The 21029-nt window shown below is 48.8% G+C and overlaps 1 protein-coding gene across 1 annotated transcript in view; it reads left to right on the top strand.

Moving 5' to 3' along the window:
• The window catches only part of GRAMD1A (GRAM domain containing 1A), an 894680-nt gene that overhangs the window by 462958 nt on the left and 410693 nt on the right, over positions 1-21029 (top strand). Inside the window, 1 exon segment of the mRNA XM_030213386.1 lies at positions 13595-13745. Coding sequence (XP_030069246.1) covers positions 13595-13745 — 151 coding nt within the window.

Genomic DNA, 21029 nt, shown 5'->3' with positions numbered 1-21029 from the left:
GAAAGGGGAATTGGTGTTGTATCTATCTAATAGTGTCATCCGCTATGTTTAGCCCCATGAGCTCTGACTTAAACATATTAACCTTGAAGCCTGATACTATCCCAAATTGCTGTAAACATTCTTCTATACCCTCCAGCGAGTGCTGAGGTTCCGTCACAGTTAATAATATATCTGCAAAGAGCATGATTTTGTGCTCCTTGTGTCCTATTTTATTGCCTTGTATATTGGCTTGTGATCTAATTACCTGGGCCAGGGGTTCCAATGTAAGGGCAAACAGCAGCGGTGACAATGCACAACCTTGCTGTGTTCCCCTTCCCAGTTGAAATATACTTGAGTGTTCCCCGTTTATATTCAGTGCCACTAGGGGCTGATCGTATAAGCATGTAGCCAAGCTATATATCGGCCTGTTATTCCTATTTCACTCAGCACCTCAGACATATAAGGCCAATGCACTCTATCAAATGCCTTCTCTGCGTCTAAGGAGAGAATGAGCGTTGGCTGATGTGTGTTATTAACTTCCTCTATGATAGTATGGCTCTTCTGATGTTGTCAAATGTTTGCCTACCTTCTATGAACCCAGTCTGATCATCACATACTAGGCGTGGCATGAGTGTTTGTAGGCGCTTGGTTAGTGTCTTGGTCAATATTTTATAATCCGTATCTAGCAATTAATTGGGCGATAGGATCCGCATTGCTTAGGATCTTTCCCCGGCTTCAAGAGGACACTTATGTGAGCTAGTCTGCATGAGTACGGTAGCTCCATGTGCTCAATTGCATTGAATGCTCGAGTCAGTAGGGGTGTAAGAATGTTTTCAAAGCTTTTGTAAAATTTATTTGTGTACCCGTCAGGCCCTGGTGCTTTCCCATTAGGAAGATTTTTGATCGCCCAGCGACTTCATCTACTGTAATGGGTACTGAAAGCTTGTCTTTATCAGAAAGTGTAAGCTGTGGTAATTCCACCTCCTCTAAGTAATCCCGTATTGCCTGCTTCCCTGGGTTTGTATTCTCAGTGTATAATTGCACTGTGTACAAAGGTACAACTAATCTCTTCTGTTGTATCTAATCGTTGTCCCTCCTATCACCTGTATGTAATTCTTTGTTCTATTATTCTTTAATTTATGCGCTATCAATCGTGAGGCTTTATTTCCAAACTCAAAATACTGTTGATTCAATTTTTGCAGGTGTTCGGCCACCTCAGCTAGCTGTAACTCTCTGAGCTCCATCCGAATTTGGTGCCCCTGAGTTTCCAAAGTTTGCTTGCTGCTGGGTTTTGGGCCAATTCCTGTAACTTTGCGAGTTCCCCATGTAATTGCTGTATCTTGTCTTTTTTTTCCGTTTCTATGGGCCTGTAAGGATATAATCTGCCCTCGAATTACTGCTTTCAAGCTTCCCACAGGATCATATCTCCTACCTCTCCCGTGTCATTAGTTACAATGAATTCCTTTATCTCCTTTTCTAGACTGATCATAATAGCCGGTCCGATAGCAAGCTATCATCCATATCGCCACATCGGGCGTTTAGTTCTAGCACATGTACATTCTAGTTTTAAAGTCACTGGTGCATGATCAGACCACGTCAAGTTAAAATCCCCCCGATCAACAACTTCCCATCTACATAGCGAGCCAGGAGCTCTGAAAGTGCCATATAAAAGTGCCCTTGCTTCTCATTTGGGGCATAGGTGTTCACCAGGGTGAAAGTCTCATTATCCAGCTGCACAATCAATATGATATATCGCCCTCCCTTATCCCTTACTATGCGTTGTACCTGCCAGGGATGCCTTCCTGTCAGTGCTATCAATACCCCTCCTTTTTTTTCTCTTTAAATGATTAGATGCAAGTATACCTCCGTATAATGGCCATTTTTGCATACTCGTTCATGGTTTGGCAATAGATGCGTCTCCTGTGCAAAAATTATATCTGCTCCAGACGCAGTGCTTCCTTAAATAGTAGTTGCCGCTTTGCTGGGGAGTTTAGGCCTTTTGCATTAAGTGTCAGGAAAGTAAGAGCCCCCATCTTTATATGTTATGTAGTTAGATTTTGTCCCTCTCTCGTGTTCCTTCTGTGATTTATTACCAGGTAACTCATCAATTTGTACCATCTTTGGAAACTTCTCTTGTACCTCCCCCCCCTTGTTCCTTCCCCATCAACCAAGAATCACCTTCCATATTTCGGTCAGGTGTTTAATAGGGGTCAGTTTCAATCCCGTGCCCCAGAGCCACCATCCTTCTCTAACTTTCTTATGGCGGACTCGTTTTTGACATCATCTAACAATCATTGTTGTCTATATGTTACTATACATTGTGTGATTACTAATCAAACATCGTACTCATCTGACTTTCAGTCTGCCCTGTGGATTCACTCCGTAAACATTTTGTCTTAATACTGAGCCTCCATCTAGTCATTTCAGTCGTCAGAGTGTCTCCTCGCTTCAGGGTGGAGTCAGATTGTTGTCTTTGAAGTCTCCCTTTACCAGTTGCGACTCGTTGCCATCTTGGCTTAACCTGGCGTTGCGTCCCCAGCTGTCATGTTGTTGCCAGATTCACCAGCTCTTTTTCTGGAAATATCCGCGCTGTTTCTGATGTTTGCTTTATATGATGAAATTTGCCATCCTTATAAAAGCGCAGTGCAAAGGGGTGGCTCCAGCGATATTGAATTTTTTGCTCTCGTAAGTATTGTGTAAGCGGGCGCAGTTCTGCACGTCGTCAGAGAGTGGATATTGCCAGGTCTTGATAATTCCAACTTGATGTGTGTCCCATCGAAATTCTGGATGCTCTCTCGACGCCTTTAGTAGGTTTTCTTTCAATTTGAAGTCCACAAAGCATGCCACCATATCTCTGGGCTGATTGTTTCTAGGCGCCCCCAATGATCTATGCGCCTGTTCTAGTGCAATCTCTGATGGTTCTTTGTTGATCTGTATCTCTTTCAACAGCGCACATGCCATCTGCTGTATTACCGACTCACAATTGGTGTATGCTGGGATTTCTGGTAGTCCACGAAATCTTAGATTATGGCGTCTGCTCTGATTTTCGATGTCCTCCATTTTGTCCCATAGTTGTTGCATATTCTGTTTATCCTCGCCAGTCTGTTCACTGATCGACTGCAATATCTCCATGTGCTCCTCTAGCCGCTCTTCCGTTTCTGCTACTCGTAGTCCCAGCGCGCCGATTTCGTCCCTGAGATCTGCCCCTAGGGTGTTCAGGTCAGTTCGCATAGCTTTCAGTTCTCCTGTGATCTCTTATAGCCATTCTCGTATCTCCACCAAGGGGTCTCTTTCTGGGGATTGTTCTGCTTCTTGTGTAAAAATCAATTGGGAGCCCATCTCAATTGGTTGTGGCGCTTTTTCTTGCATGGCCGATTCAGTCGTTGTTGTTTTTCTCATAGCATCAGTATGCGATGTCAACGTACTAGGCCCCGTATAAGCGAATCCTGCTAGCGAAGCTTTCGACGCCCGGGTGCTTATGTTCATTCTATTCCCACTCGCTTCCAACACTTATTAGGATCGCTGGCGTCCCGTTTTCGCTAATCTGTTCACTCAAAGCTGATGGGTTTGCTCTGGGGCAGCCGGAGCTCTTCGCTCAAGCAGCCATCTTGGCTCGGTGACGTCACTTCCCCAGTCCTCCAGGGTTTTAACCTCAGCTCCATTGGTGCTGGTATCTTAACTGGATCACAAACTCGTTGTGAGTATCGTACATCCCCTTTTTCAAAGTCCGGAACTTTAGTCTGTTGGTCTCAGGGGTAATGGCTTAATGATTCAACAAAGCTTTGCACAACTCCTGAAACTGGGATCACGTCTCCATAGATGGTCCTTGGAATGCCTGAAGTACTCTACTGGTGAACTTCCCTCCCAAATAGCATACCCAGTCTTTCTGAGGAATCTCATTGAGGCAGGAAATTGTTTCAAAGGTAGTTAGATATCCATCTATGTCACCTTGGGTATCATCAAACTGCGCAAACAGGTTGGGTCCAATCCAGGCTATGGATACTACCTCTGGCCTTGGCACAATGGACACCACCTCTGGCCTTGGCACAGAGGTTGGGCGGGAGCTTTGGATATGGCCACTTCATTTTCTGCAGCTGGAACTCCCCGCTCCTCTCGCCGCTGTTCCCGTTCCTCTCACCGCTTTCACTCTAGTATGTAGATTTGCCGGATCTCAGTTAATGTGGCATCTGGCCCTGCCAGCTCACAGGCCTCTGCCCACTAGGGGTCTGGTCTCTCCCCTGGAGAACTCTGCATAGGCAGGTCCTGCAGCTCCTCCTCGCTGAGCTCATCCGGTCGCTCTTGTGTTAGGTTAGGCATATCCAGTGTCTGACAGCTGCTGCTTGTCGCCATCAGCACGTTGCTAGTCTCCTAACACTACCAAAAAACTCTGAATGGGGCAGGGACCCTGTTTTTGCTGCACTTGTTCACTGTGTTCTGTGTCTGGAGGTTACAGATTAAAAAAAAAAACTCTCAACCACTCAGTGGATGGTGACCTTACCTCCACACACTGAGCCTGACATTCCCACCATGCTGCCACAAAAAAAGGACTTAAAGGTCTGTCATGGAATGCCTAGCAGCTGCCTGGAGCTAACCCTGTGGCCACCTAGAGGGTCTGTCCCTAGCACTGCTCAGGTCCGCCTGCTCCTGCTGCTTGTGCTCTATACTAGCACCCTCCTCCCCACTAACGGTTTAGACAGTTTTAATACGGATCCTTATTCAGTTGCCTGTTAGTGACATCTAACTCAACAACATCAGCCACATGGATATCTGAATGCGGAGTTCCACAGGGATCCTCCCTCTCACCGACCTTATTCAACTTAATGGTGATACCCTTGGCCAAACTACTATCAAACCAAAACCTCAACCCATACATATACGCAGACGACGTAACGATCTACATCCCATTTAAACAAGATGGAAATTTCCAGTGACATCAACCAAAGCCTACGTATCATGCATACATGGGCTGATACATTTCAGCTGAAACTCAATGCAGAAAAAACCCCATGCCTAATACTCGCCTCTCAACATAACACAAACAAATTCACCACCATTAACACACCAAAACTGAATCGTCCAATTTCGGACACCCTAAAAATTCTTACTATTGATTGACACTTAACACTTGAGAGTCACGCGAATAATACAACCAAGAAATGTTCCACTCAATGTGGAAATTAAAAGCGTAAGACCTTTCTTCCCAAGGACCGTCTTCCGCAACCTGGTACAATCAATGGTACTAAGCCATCTAGATTACTGCAACGCACTTTACACTGGCTGCAAAGAGCAAATAATCAAGAAACTTCAGACAGTTCAGAACACTGCAGCTAGACTCATATTCGGTAAATCAAAATATGAAAGTGCTATACCCCTACGAGAAAAGCTACACTGGCTCCCACTTAAAGAGCGCATCACGTTCAAAATATGTACCCTAGTTCACAAAATCATTCACGGAGATGCCCCAGCCTACATGTCTGACCTGATAGACCTACCACCTAGGAATGCTAAAAAATCATCCTGCACATTCCTTAATCTTCACTTCCCCAACTGTAAAGGTCTAAAATACAAGCCAATACATACGTCAACCTTTTCCTACTTGAGTACACAACTCTGGAACCTAAGAACGATCTACGAACTAACTACCTTTCGCAAACTACTGAAGACCCATCTCTTTAACAAGGTATACCATAAAGATCAACAAATGTGAACTCCTACACACATATCCAGAACTGTCTTACAATATTTGCTTGTCTATCATTATTATGTTACCCGAGATCCTTCTGTAATACCAAATGTCTATCTTCTTATATATTTCCACCATTCATGATGTATTGTAAGCCACATTGAGCCTGCAAAGAGATGGGAAAATGTGGGGTACAAATGCAATAAATAAATAAACCAGCGGTTCACAAAATGGTGCACTGCAGCACCCTGGTGCGCCGCAGCGAATTCTCAGGGGTGCCGTGGCAATCCTGACCTCCCTCCCATCACCCACAATCCAGCATTGCTCCCTACTTTCCCCTCCCACAGGTCCAGAATCTGCCGCTTACGCCTTCTTCCCCCACCGCTGCTGCAGTGCTTGCAGCTTACATTTTCATGCTGTCTGTGATTCACACAGGAATCTCGGGGACTTCTCTCTGCCACGTCTAGCCCTTGTAACAGGAAGTTGCATCAGAAAGGGCTGGACACGGCAAAGGGAAGGCCCGGAGTGCCAGTGTGAAATACGGACAGCCCAAAAATATAAGCTGCAGTGGTGGCAGAGGAAGGAGAAGGAAGCGGCAGCGTTCCTGGAACTGCAGGAAGGAAGGTGGTGAGCGATGTTGGATTTGGAGACTGCAGAGTTGTGCTGGGCTTATGGGAGGAGGGGGTCTGCAGGGAATGGAGAGGTGTGCTGGACTATCTGGGAGGAGAGGGGCTGCAGGTAAGGGAGATGTGTGCTGGACTTTCTGGGAGGAGGGGGGTCTGCAGGGAATGGAGAGGTGTGCTGGAGTTTCTGGAAGGAGTGGGCTGCAGGGAATGGAGAGGTGTGCTTGAGTGAGAGGAGGGGGCTGCGGAGAAAGGGAGACCTATGTGGTGGTGGGGGGGTGGACACATGGCCGGGGGTGTGTGGAGAACTATGTGGCTGGGGAGGGGTGTGGAGATCTATGTGGCTGGGGAGGGGTGTGTGTGGAGACTTATGTGGCCTCCACATGGGGGGTGCCGCGAAAAATTGCTTGGACACTAACCAGCTTATTTTCGAAAGAGAAGGCCGGACATCTTCCGACACAAATCGGGAGATGGCTGGCCATCTTTCAAGGCCGGCGAAATCGGCATAATTAAGTACATAAGTACATAAGTAGTGCCATAACTGGGAAAGACCAAGGTCCATCTAGCCAGCACTCCTGTCCCGACAGTGGCCAATCCAGGTCAAGGGCACCTGGCACGCTCCCCAAATGTAAAAACATTCCAGACAAGTTATACCTAAAAATGCGGAATTTTTCCAAGTCCATTTAATAGCGGTCTATGGACTTGTCCCTTTAGGAATCTATCTATTGAAAGCCGATTTTGGCCGGCCTCAACTGCAGCCCGTCGTGGAGCCAGCCAAACTTCAAGGGGGCGTGTCAGAAGGGTAGCAAAGGCGGGACAGGGGCGTGCCGGGGCATGCTTAAGAGATGGGTACCCTTGGCCAATATTGAAAAAAAGAAGGGCGTCCCTGGCGAGAATTTGATCCACTTTATTTGATTCCCTTTTTTTCAGGTCCAAGTCCCCAAAAAGTGCCCGAACTGACCAGATGACCAACGGAGGGAATCGGGGATGACCTCCCTTGACTCCCCCAGTGGTCACTAACCCCCTCCCACCCTCAAAAAAACAACTTTAAAAACTTTTTTTGCCAGCCTCTATGCCAGCCTCAAATGTCATACCCAGCTCCCTGACAGCAGTATGCAGGTCCTGGAGCAGTTTTTTAGTGGGTGCAGTGCACTTCAGGCAGGTGGACCCAGGCCCATCCCCCCTCCCTACCTGTTACACTTGTGGTGGTAATGGGAGCCCTCCAACCCCCCCCCACCAAAACCCACTGTACCCACATGTAGGTGCCCCCCTTCACCCATAAGGGCTATTGTAATGGTGTAGAGTTGTGGGGAGTGGGTTTGGGGGGGGGGGGGGGGGATTTGCACCTGGGAGCTATTTTAATTTTTAGAAGTGCCCCCTAGGGTGCCCGGTTTGGTGTCCCTGGCATGTCAGGGGCCAGTGCACTACAAATACTAGCTCCTCCCACGACCAAATGCCTTGGATTTGGCCGGGTTTGAGATGGCCGGCCTCGGTTTCCATTATCGGCGAAAACCGAGGCCGGCCATCTGAAACCCGGCCATCTCTGACATTTGGCTGGGCCCAACTGTATTCTCAAAAACGAAAGATGGATGCCCATCTCGTTCGAAAATACAGTCGGCCCCACCCCTTCGTGGCGCCATCCTCAGGCACCCTTAGAGATGGGCGTCCCCGGTCGAAAATGCCCCTCTAAGGGTACCGTGAACTGAAAAAGTTTGGGAACAACTGGTCTAAACATTTGTCACTACCTGAGTAGTGCCTGAGAAGCTTCAGGATAATAACTAAAGCTTTGAACAGGGTCTCAGGACAGAGATGTTACTTCTGTGCTTCCATACTGAGACTAAAGATTTCCAGCAGATTCAGTCAGAGCCCAGAGCATAAACACTGAGGAGCTTCTGACTAACAGCAATGCAGATTACTTCTCCTCAGCTTGGGCAGGAAGAAGAAACTGTCACTTCTTGTAACAACTTTACAGACACTGTCTGCTGGCCAAACAAGGAAAATGCACATCATAAAAAACACTTATACAATTTACAAGCAGGAAATTCCCTCTCTCGCCACACTTCTTTTTTTTAACCTTTTTCTTCATGTTTCGAAAATTAAATGCTGCTACAGTAGATTTCTTTTGTAGCTTCATTCCAGTTAGTAGCTCAAAATTGATCATGTATGATCACTGCTTCCCAGCGAACCCAACACCATTACCTCTCGTACTATTCCCCTTAGCCATCTATTTTCAAGCTGAAGAGCCCTAACTCTTTAGGCCTTTCCTCATATGAGAGGGGTTCCATCCCCTTTAACCTTTTTGGTCACCCTTCTTTGAACCTTTTTTGAGATACGGTGACCAGAATTACATGCAGGACACACATACAAAGGCATTATAATATTTTTCATCTCTTGCTAATAATTCCTAGCATCCTGTTTGCTTTTTTGGGCAGAAGATTTGAGCGTATTGCTTATGATGACACCCAGAACTTTTTCTTGGGTACTGACTTCTAAGGTGAACCCTAGCATCAAGCAGCCATGATTTGGATTATCTTCTCAATGTGAAGCACTTTGCATTTGTCCACATCAGTGGCGTACCTAGGGGAGTTGACACCCGGGGCCGGTCATTTTTTTAACACCCCCCTCCAAAATCCAGTACTAGGCATACTGAGAATACAAAACACTCAGGACCTATAGAGCAATTCTACCATACCATAACAGTCATTTCTATGAGTCACACATGGAAAAAGAAATCTTACACTACAGTGAGCACTAGAACATCAATTCACCTATTGTAAAACGAAACCAGACAGATAGTACAGATCGTCAATCCTGCACAGTCAATGCCAACTGAAAGTCATGTCTTTTTCACAAACACAGATACGCCCTAATCCACTATAGAACAAGTAATCTGCATACAATGCAACACCACAGAAACAGAAAATGTCCCCTAGTACTGTGCAAAATATAAAGACAGCAGATGTAAATTTGGAAAAAAACTAACAAATACCAATCACCACTTTACAAATTAACAAATAGAAATAAAACAAATATAGAAAATAAAATACCATTTTATTGGACTAATACATTTAGCTGTCAGAGGCCAAAACCTTCTTCCTCAGGTCAATACAGTATAGTGTGTTACAGTGTCCTAACCTGACCTGAGGAGGGGGGTTTTGTTCTCCGAAAGTTAGTCAAAATGTATTAAAATTAGTCCAATAAAAAGATTACCTTATTTACATGTTCTATTATAAACATTTATTAACACAGCTACAATACTACTTTATCCTAAAGCAAAAAAAAAAACCAAATATATATTTTATTTACAGTTTGTTGTCTCTGGTTTCTGCTTTCCTCATCTTCTTTTGACTGTCTTCCTTCCATCCAGCATCTGTCTTCGTTCTTTCTCTGCCATCCAGTGTCTGCCCTGTCTGCTGTCCCCTCCATCCAGTGTCTGCCCTCTCTCCCTGCCCTTTCCATTCACTGTCTGCCCTCTCTCTCCCCCTTCCTTTCACGGTCTGCCCTCCCTCTCCCCCCCATCCATCCAAGGTCTGCCCTCCCTCACCCCCCATCCATCCAAGGTCTGCCCTCCCTCCCCCCCCTATCCATTAAGGGTCTGCCCTCCCCTCTCCCCCCATCCATCCATCCATCGTCTGTCCCCTCTCTCTCTCTGCCCCTTTTTTCAGTCCCCAGTTCCAGCCCTTTTATCCCACCTGCCCTTAGTTCTAGCCCCAGTCCCGAGCTTCAGCCCCAGCCACTTCTCCCTGTCCCCTTTTCAGCCCCCAGTTCCAGTACTAGCCCCTTATCCCACCTACCCTCCTTTTCAGCCCCCAGTTCCAGCCCCCTTCATCCACATGCCTTGCATTAGGGACCCCTTTTCAGCCCCAGACCCATTTTCCCACCAGCCCCAGGCATGCCTCCCATTTTCTCGCATGGCCTCTTCCCCACCCCCCTTCTCCCCACCCGTCCCCTTCTCCCATCTGAGACCCCCTCCCCACGTCCCCTTCGCCCATCTGCCTCTTATCCCACCTGCCCCTAGTTCTAGCCCCAGCCCACATCTCCCACTTGCTCCCCCTTCTCAGCCCCCAGTTCCAGTACTAGCCCCCTTATCCCACCTACCCTCCTTTTCAGCCCCCAGTTCCAGCTCCCTTCATCCACATGCCTTGCATTAGGGACCCCTTTTCAGCCCCAGACCCCATTTTCCCACCAGCCCAGGCATGGCTCCCATTTTCCTCGCATGGCCCCTTCCCCACCCCCCTTCTCCCCACCCGTCCCCTTCTCCCCTCTTCTCCCATCTGAGATCCCCCTCCCACCCCAGTCCCCTCTCCACATCGAGACCCCCCTCCCCACGTCCCCTTCTCCCATCTGAGACCCCCACCCCCTTCTCCCCACCCGTCCCCTTCTCCCCTCTTCTCCCATCTGAGACCCCCTCCCCACCCCAGTCCCCTTCTCCCATCGAGACCCCCCCCCACCGTCCCCTTCTCCCAACTGAGACCCCACCCCCCTTCTCCCCAGCCCAGTCCCCTTCTTCTCCCATCTGAGGACCCCCTCCCCTTCTCCCATCTGAGGCCCCCCCTCTCCAGTCCCCTTCTCCCATCTGAAACCCTCCTCCCCAGTCCTCCTCGCCCATCTAAGGCCCCCCCTCCCCACCTCGACCCACCTACCACCTTCGACGACAGCCCTCGTCTCCTGCCTCCATCCGGGGCTTTAAAAAAAAATCTGAAAAGCAGCACGGCAGGCAGCGCTTCGTGTCTGCCCTGCCTGCTTGTAAAAGAAAGCGGCAAATCTCGTCGACGTCGCGTCGGGTATTCCTTCACTGGGTCCCGCCCCCCGCGAGGGCGGGACCCAATGAGGGAAGACCCGACGCGACGTCATGACGTCGACGAGGAGGTTTGCCGGCGCTTTCTTTTACAAGCAGGCAGGGCAGACACGAAGTGCTGCCTGCCATGCTGCTTTTCAGATTTTTTTTTTAAAGGCACAGGATGGAGAGGAGACGAGGGCTGACTGCAGTCAGCAACGGAGCACCCCCCACCCACTGACACCCGGGGCGGACCGCCCCCCCCCCCCCCCCCTTGGTACGCCACTGGTCCACATTAAATTTCATCTGCCATTTGGATGCACAGTCTTCCAATTTCCTAAGGTCTTCCTGAAATGTTTTAAAGTCCTTATGTGTTTTAACAGCTTTGATTAGTTTTGTCTGATCTGCAAATTTAATCACATGGAGGGGCATAATCGAACGGGGCGCCCAGGTTTTCCTGAGGGCATCCTCGCAGAACATCCCAGCGAAGGGGGGGGGGGGAGGAACCCGTATTATCAAAACAAGATGGGCGGCCACCTTTTGTTTTGATAATACGGTTGGGGACGCCCAAATCTCAACATTTAGGTCGACCTTAGAGATGGTCGTCTCCGGTTTTCGGCGATAATAGAAATCGAGGACACCCATCTCAAAAACGACCAAATCCAACTCATTTGGTCGTGGGAGGAGCCAGCATTCGTAGTGCACTGGTCCCCCTTACATACCAGGACACCAACCGGGCACCCTAGGGGGCATTGCAGTGGACTAACTGATGCACTGACTGAACGGAAAAAGCCCTTCCCTTACCGATCCCTTAGCGATTTGGAAAGGAATGGGCATGCATGAAGGAAATTGCATGCAAATGAGCTGCTCGCTGTTAGCTCATTTGCACACGATTTCCTTCCTAAGGATGGGAAGCAGGTGCAGAGCAGCCATGCGTTATGCGTGGCTTCTCTGTGCATGCCAAAGACAGCTTCATACACGCAGACAAGCTGCGTGTATAATAGCCATCTACAGCCTTAAATAAATTGCTGTCTACAACCTTAAAAAAACACAAGTCCGGGTGAAAACATCCAAGTGCTCGTCAGGGGGGACTTTTTTTTTTTTGAGTATGGGTGAAGGACGTCCAAGTGTTGGGTGCCTTCGCTATGCCTCCATCCCTGCAACAGGCAGTTGAGGGCGTCCAAAATGTGGATGTTTCTGTGAGAAGGACATCCATGCCTTTGCTATGCCTCTGACACCCCGTTTATGTATTTATTTGGATTTTGGATCACAAGTAGCAGCAGTGGGATTTGAACTGGCCACCTGGATTGCAAGACCAGTTCACTAACCACTAGGCCACTCCTCCACTTCACTCCACTCCACTCCCTTGAAATGTGGCCGTTCCTGCTGGGGAGGGGGGCAGTTCAGGACGTCCAAAATGTTTGAAAGGACGTCCATGCCTTCGCTATGCCTCCGCTGACACACACACACACCTCCACCCCCAGGGACCTGCATACTGCTGCGATGGACCTGAGTATGATATTTGAGGCTGGCAAAAAAAGTTTTTAAAGTTGTTTTTTCATGGTGGGAGGGGGTTAGTCACCACTGGGGGAGTCAGGAGAGGTTATCACCGATTCCCTTCAGTGGTCATCTGGTCAGTTCGGGCACCTTTTGAGGCTTGTTTGTAAGAAAAAATGGACCAAGTAAAGTCGGCCAAGTACGCGTCAGGGACGCCCTTCTTTTTTCCATTATCACTCAAGGATGCCCATCTGTTAGGCACGCCCCAGTCCCGCCTCCGACACGCCCCTGGGAACTTTGGTCATCCCCGCGATGGGAAGCAGTTGGGGACGCCCAAAATCAGCTTTTGATTATGCCGATTTGGGTGACCCTGAGAGAAGGACGCCCATCTCACGATTTGTGTCGAAAGATGGATGCCCTCTCTTTCGAAAATAAGCCCGTAAGTGATATTACAAGCATAGATCTAAGATCTCAGCTGCTAACTGGGTTTCTGCCAGGTACTTGTGACCTGGATTGGCCACTGTTGGAAGCAGGATACTGGGCTAGATGGACCATTGGTCCCAGTATAGCTATGTTCTTACTAAATTTTCTAAGAGGCATGTTTAAGAACCCAACTTTCTTACTTGGAATATCGGGCTCTAAGAAAACAAAGAGGGAATTTTAGAGAGGCTTTGCTGCATGTAAACCCTTTAATACACATGGACAAAGGGGCTTTTCTAAGGTTGCATGGTTCTATGTGCATGAATAAGTGCTCACACTGACAGTAAGATATTTATTTATGTGCATGCTGCACACAGGCATTCCCAGGATAGAGTTGGGTGGAGTTGTACTGTACATACACACTTTATTAATTGCATGCTCACATGCATAGAATGTTCACACATATTTACGCCTGCCTCACAACAGATGTAAAAACTAGCTTACAGTAAGAGCAGTATTGCTTCTGGATATGGGCTAGATTGGTGCTGTGCCCATTGGATTCCACTTTGCAGTCCACATTCTTACTTTTGTGTGTTTTTCTGCCCCTGATTACAGGAACAGCGAGGATATTCCTGATGATATTGAACTGACAGACACTGCCTCCCACTGTGGCACAGATGGGAAACTAGACCCCTGCCCCTTACTGGAACAGGCCTCAGCCAATCAGACCTTTAGCTCCCTTGCCAGCAGAGAAAGCCTTGTCTCAGTAAGTAGGAAGTGCTAGGCCCATGTTGCTAAGTCTTGTAGCCTCCAGAGATGGGTGCAACACACACATGAAAGATTGTATAGTGCTTTGAGAGCTGTTTGCTTGGATACTGTTCTGTATCTACAAGGTTTCATCCTTTGCACATTGGCTTTGAGTTTTTGAGCAGGAGCAACATTACTTTCTGAGGATCAGATGGAAGTATCTGATTGTAAAAATGTGAAGCAGACCGGGGAATGCTTATTCAAATTTTAAGTTCAGTCTTCAGGAGCAAAAGCCCTACAGTATTATCTGTGCCAAATAAAACACAATTGTTAAGAACTAAGGGCCCTGTTTACTAAGCCATGCTAGAGGCGTTCTAGTGTTTTTAGCACACGCCAAGCATTAGCGCGCTAACTGTATAGATGCCCATATTCTTATGGGCATCTACATGTTTAGCACATGCTAATTTTTAGCACACACTAAAAACGCTAGTGCACCTTAGTAAACAGGGCCCTACATTTTTGATCATATAGATAAATAGATCTTAATGGGGAAGCACAGGATGGATTTAGAAACGGTCATGTCTATTAGAATTCTATGAAGGTTTGAATAAATCTGTTGATACGGTATACCTAGATTTCAGAAGGTGTTTGATATGATCCCTCATGAGAGATTCCTGAGCAAATTAAGTAGAGAGGTGTGGTAGCCGTGTTAGTCCACTCTTAAAGGTTATCAATAGAAATCAAACATGTTTTATTTTGTTCGATTTCTACTGAGCAGATTAGAAAGCCATGGGATAAGAGGCAATGTCCTGTTATGAACTGGGAACTGGTTAAAAACTATAAAACAGAGAATAGGGTTCAATAGTCAGTTTTCTCCATGCAGACAGGTAAATAGTGGCATGCCTAGGGGATCTGGCCTGTGATTTGTTAGAAGGACTCAGAGGAAGAAGACGGTGGACCTAGTGTCAGGCTTCTCTGCTCTGTAGTCAAAGGCCTGGGATCCTTGCCCACAACTTGTCTGTATGTGTGTCCATGTGTGTATCTGTCCCCAGCTGTGTGTATAAGTTAAATTTAATTTGACCCTTCTATTACGCTTAACCATGCAGTTCAAAGCAGAGTACAGACTAACAGCATTACAATAATCAATTCCAATACACTATTTCCAGAATCTAGGTTGAGCCCATCTGCCAGAAGAGCAGTCAGGGTCAGCTGGTTGATTTGGGTCAGTTTGGAAGAGGATTCTTGGGTGGTGACTGTCAGAGTGATCGAACTGTTGGAGCACCTGGGTTGAATGATCCATTCTGTCCATTCGCAGGTGCTCAAATTACCTCAAGAGTTCACTTTGATACCAGAGGCGGGAGCTTTCTTTGTTACAGAGTGTTGAAGCTCTTATACCAGGCTCCAAGGGCCTGAGATTATTTCAGTTCCTCGGCTCTTTGGCTGCCACACTGGAAGTGATTCCATGGGATAAGGTGCACATGAGGCTGCTCCAGTGAACCCCCATGCCTTGTCCAGTTCAAAGTCTGGTTCTGGCTCTTATCAACTGTCAAGAGACACCTCGCCTAGTGAGATGTTCCTTGTCATCTTCTGAAGAGAATTCCCATCTGAGTCAGGGGGAGGGTCATTTTCTAGACAGAATAGATCAGGGTCACTGGTTGGACCTGGAAATGTCATGTCCTATTGACCATTTGGAGGTGAGGGCCATTCACTTGGGTCTGAAGCAGTTCCTCCCCTCCCTATGTTGCAGTAGAAGGCAGTCCAAATGATGCCTGATAATGCAAAGGCAGTGGCTTATGAGAACAAGCAGACAGGAGCCAAGAGTGCGGCAGTCAATCTATTGGCAACTTCGGCAGTGCACTTGTCAGGTTCTCAGGTTCAGAGCCTGCGGGGCTGGGCTCTGGAGCAAACGTGAGCCCTTGAGCTGCTGACGAGGAGCGACAGCAGCAGGCAAAACACACCAACAAACGCTGGGCAAGCACACTGGCACCGGCAGGGACTGCAGGCACCGCCCAGCGAGCCGGACCACACGGACTGGAATCCCCCGGACTGGAGGACACAGGACTGGAACACTGGACTGCAATCCCCCGGACTGGAGGGCACTGGACCGGAACACACTGGACTGGAGCGCACCAGACTGGAACACACACTGGACCGGAGCACACTGGACTGGTCTGTAAAGCTTCACCTGCACTTGGCCACTACCCCCCCCAAGGGTTGAGCCCTTGGGTTCGAGTGGCCGGCAGGACTTACCGGATACCGGATGACACAGGGACCAGGACTGGAAACAGAAGTACTCCTAAACCTAAACTGACCTAAGTGCTCCCAAGCCCTAAACCAGCAGAAGTGTTCCTAACAGTAAACTGACAAAAGGACTTCCTAAGCCCTATACTAAACAGGAGCTCCTAAGCCCTGCTCAACAAAGGGACTTCCTAAGCCCTAAACTAACAGAGCAGGGAACTACACACAAAGCTAACACAGGTGCGACTAAGCACCAAGCTACAAGCAGGGCTCTACAACTCTAAACTAACTAAGGTGCTCCTAGCACTAAAAGGGAAGATGGGAGCCACAAGGAAAAAGCAGGGAAGCTAAAACATAAGCCAAAAGTGCTTCCAAAGCACCAGACCCAACCGTGCTTCTAAAGCACCAAACACCAACAGCAAAGACTGCAATGCTCCCAATAGCACAAACACCAGAAGTACTTCTAACAGCAAAATCTGTAGTGTTCCTAACAACACCAAACCCTGAAGAACTTCTAACAGCAACAGAGCTTCCAAAGCCCTACACACAGCAATGCTTCCAAAACCAAGAGGGAAAAGCAGGAAAGCTAAACACACAGACACCAGTGCACACTGCACTAACAGTAACCTGGACCTTTAGCAAAAGCAAGCAGGGAAACTAGACACAAAGTCAGAAGTGCACACTGCACCACCCTACCTAAAGCAAACGGAATCGTTGCAAAGGCTCTGAAGGAAAGAACACCACTTCCTTATCAAGGCCCTCCCTGATGATGTCACACTTCCTAGACCCAGGCAGCACACTGAAACACAGAGAGCACACTGAAACCTATAGAGGCCCAACCCACACCAATGCAGCACCGTGAAGCACTTGAAGCCAGTACACCCAAAGAGAGGTAGATCTAACTCAGTGCACACCCACAGCTGCAGTAAAGTGAGACAATTAGAGTCATGCTGCTGGAAGCTGCCAGCACAGAGAGAGAGAGAGCCAGCTCAGAAAGGACAGACAAAAGAAACAGACTCCAGCTAAGCTGACCACCAGGAAAAAGGTAAGTTTGAGAGAGGTTATGACCACAATCATAACAGGACATTTTCAGCAGAGAGGGAGCTGAGTCTCTCTGCTTTCCAATTAGTGGTGGAGGACTGTGGAACTCAGTGTTCCCATTTCTTCAGCCATAGAAGGGGCTAAAGAGCAACAGGGTTGGACGCTCTATTATAGCTCTGACCCCACTGGGAGCCCCTATATGTCTTTCCACAAAGGCCCTTGATTGGCAAATTCCTTTTTGCTGTTGCTAAGGGGCCTGGGTCTGCTGAAGCAGGGGCCAGTAGCAATGGAGGATCCAGATTTGCTATTCCTTGAGAGCACCATTTGAAGTGCAGAGGCTACTTGGCATTAGTTATTGTTAGCTTGTTGAAGGCCCACAAGAGCTCTACATCATTCATTATTGCAGTAACTGCCCAGCCTTCTGCTTGGTATTGGATGCCTTTCCTGCTTTAGATTAAAAGTATCTCTGTTAAGATATCATAGTAACATAGTAAATGACGGCAGATAAAGACCTGTACGGTCCATCCAGTCTGCCCAACAAGATACTTTATATGTATATATGAGTTTGATTTCTCCTTGCCCTTCTCAGGGCACAGACCGTAGAAGTCTGCCCAACACTCTTCTTGTACTAAGTTCTGAAGCTAATGTTGAAGCCCCTTAAAATTTACACTCCAGCCCATCCCTATCTATTCTGTCACGATCAGAGCATAGAGTGTAGAAGTCTGCCCAGCTCCCATTTTGTTAACCAATTACCGGCGTCGCCACCCAATCTCCGCTAAGATTCCACGGAACCATTCCTTCTAAACAGGATTCCTTTGTGTTTATCCCACGCATGTTTGAATTCCATTACCGTTTTCATCTCCACCACCTCCCGTTGGCGGACATTCCACATATCCACCACCCTTTCCATGAAAAAATACTTCCTGATATAAGTCCTGAGTCTGCCCACCTTCAACCTCAGTTCAGGTCCTCTAGTTCTACCGTTGTCCTTTCTCCAAAAAAGTTTAGTTTGCGGATTAATACCTTTCAAATATTTGAATGTCTGTATCATGTCACCCCTGTTTTTCCTTTCCTCCAAGGTATACATGTTCAGGTCAGCAGGTCTCTCCTTGTACGGTTTGCAACGCAAAACCCATACCATTTTTGTAGCTTTTCTTTGCACCGCTTCCAGTCTTTTTACATCTTTAGCAAGATACGGCCTCCAAAACTGAACACAGTACACCAAGTGGGGCCTCACCAACGACTTGTAGAGGGCATCAACACCTCCTTTCTTCTGCTGGTTATTTCGCTCTCTATGCAGCCTAGTATCCTGGCCACGGCCGTTGCCTTGTCGCATTGTTTCTTCACCTTCAGATCCTCAGACACCAACACCCCAAGGTCTCTCTCCTGAGTCGAGCTTACTAATTTCTTCCCTCCTATTCGGTATCTCTATTTCAGGTTTCTACACCCCAAGTGCATTACTCTACACTTCTTGGCTTTAAGTTTTAACTGCCAGACCCTCAACCATTCTTGTAAGGTTCGGAGATCCCTTCTCATCATTTCTACTCTCTCCAGGGTATCCACTCTATTGTCTGTTTTTGTGTCATCCGCAAAAAGGTACACCTTTCTTTCCAACCCTTCAGCAATATCTCCCAGAAATATATTAAACAGAATATTTATTTATTTAGATTTTGCTCACAACTTTTCAGTAGTAGCTCAAGGTGAGTTACATTCAGGTACACTTGGGTATTGTCACGCTCCTCACCTCGGTCCTGCGACGCGGAGTGCCGGCCACCCCGGCAGGTCCGGCACTCCAGGGATTCCCCTGCCGGCTGCAACGCTCGGGACTCCTCTGTCCTCCTGCCTGCTCGCGACGCTCCCGGGGAACTCTCCTGCGATGCAGAGCGCCGGCCATCTTGGCTAGGCCGGCGCTCCAGGAATTCCTCGGTCGGTCTGCCACATGGGACACTGAGATCTTCGCCCCGCCTCCGGCTCCGTGGGATTGGTCCCAGCTCCTCCTGCTCCTTTGGCTGATGGCCAATGGAGGCCTTTCCATGCCAGCTGGTGCTGGTTTTCCTGATAGTGGGGGCGAGGGCCTCTTCCTACCAGCATTCTACTCCCCTGATGGTGAGGGCTATTTAAAGAACAACTTTACTCCATTTCCTTGCTTCGGCTTCTACTTTGGTAGACTGACTTGAGCTCCTGCGTGGTTTATCTACTACTACTTATCGTCTGACCTGACCTGATCTCACCTCTGCAGATACCCGGACTCTTCTCTGCTTGCCGCCTGCCTTGACCACTGCCTGACTTCGGACTCTTCCCTGCTTGCTGCCTGCCTTGACCACTGCCAGTCTCCTGACCAGTCCGATTGCTCGCTGCCCAACTCCGATCCCAGCCGCGTCTGTAAGTCCTGGCGGCCGCCTGCACCTGGGGGCTCAACCCTCGGGGAATGGCGGTTGTCATAGGTGAAGTTTTGGGAATTGTTCAGCCGCCAGCTGAGCTCGGGCTACCCGCCGGTGCTTTGCACGGCACAAGGACTCACCGACCGTAACAGAAAGCCGAAGCCATGAATTTGCCGGACAAGACCGATCTGGCAGATCTGTCTCGTGTTGCAGCAACAGCAGGCCCAGCTGAATAGACTGTCCAGTGTTCTACAAGATGTCTGCTCCCAGATGTCCACCCTCCAGAATCAGCATCCTGCCGGCACCCCAGGCCCTAGACCTGTTCTTCCGACTCCCGGCCTGCGGCTTCCGGAACCGCCCCGTTTCAACGGGACTCCCGGGGTTTTTTGAATCAGTGCCTGATGCTGTTTGAAATGCAGCCTGGGTCCTTTCCGTCCGAAAGTATGAAGATTACTTACATCATTTTTCGGCTCTCAGTCCTGGCTCTGGCCTGGGCCTCTCTGCCCTGGGAGCAGCAGGACCCCATTCTTCCGGACCTGGGGGAGTTCCTGCGTCAATTCCGAATGGTGTTTGACGTACCTGGACGTCCCTACTCTGCCACGTGGGAATTGTTGTATATCCAGCAAGGTACAGGTTCAGTAGTGGCCTATGCTGTCCGGTTCCATACCCTTGCTGCGGAACTATGCTGGAACCAGGAGGCCTTGACGGCCATTTTTTGGCAGGGTTTGACTAGTCGAATAAAGGATGAATTAGCGGGACGAGCTTCCCACGACCCTGGACGCCCTCATTTCACTCTGCACCCGGATCCACGTCCGGTTCCAGGAGAGAGCACAAGAACAGGCTACTCCACAGCCGATACAGAGGCCCGCTCCCCGTCCGCCCCGTTCTGGCTTGCCTGGAGCCTCGGGAGGGGCTGTTGCTAAAACTGATGAAGAGCCCATGGTGGTTGGGTGACACCGCCTCTCCGAGGCCGAGAGATCCCATCGCCGCATGAACCACCTCTGTATGTACTGTGGTCAGCCGGGACACTTTGTGAATGCCTTCCCCGAACAAGTCGGGAAACGCCGCGGCCCAGGCCCTGTGAAGGGAGGGGCGCTGGGTCGGTCGTATTCCCTTCCCGATAACTTGCTGTCTGCTCCAGTACTTCTGTGATGGCAGAGGTATTGTGTCCATACCGTGGCCCTGTTGGATTCGGGAGCTGGGGAAATTTCATTGACGCAGATCTCCTGGTTCGGTTGGGGGGGGTCTATTGTCCCTTGCCGACTGGCACTGCAGGTCACCTCTATTCAGGGGTCCAATCTTCCCCAGCCCATCACGCAGGTCACCTCACCCATGTTTATGCAAGTAGGGGCTCTGCACCAGGAGGTGATTTAGTTATTGGTACTCCCTCAAGCTATTCACCCAGTAATCCTTGGGCTACCCTGGCTGCGCCTCCACGCACCTACTATTGACTGGTCCAGGGGGGGAGATCGGTCGGTGGGGTTCCCGTTGTTTCCGGACGTGTCTCCTGCCTATCAAGCCTCCTAAAAGGGTCCTCGCCGCTCTCCCCGGAGTTCTACGGGCCACTCAGGCTAGCCTACCAGAGGAATACCAGGATTTCCAGGATGTGTTCAGTATCCAAGAGGCTGACACTCTTCCGCCTC

Source organism: Microcaecilia unicolor, chromosome 8, assembly GCF_901765095.1.
Source record: "Microcaecilia unicolor chromosome 8, aMicUni1.1, whole genome shotgun sequence".
Lineage (NCBI taxonomy): Eukaryota > Metazoa > Chordata > Amphibia > Gymnophiona > Siphonopidae > Microcaecilia > Microcaecilia unicolor.
Note: the sequence above shows the minus strand (reverse complement) of the source record. Positions and strands in the feature narration are given on the sequence as shown.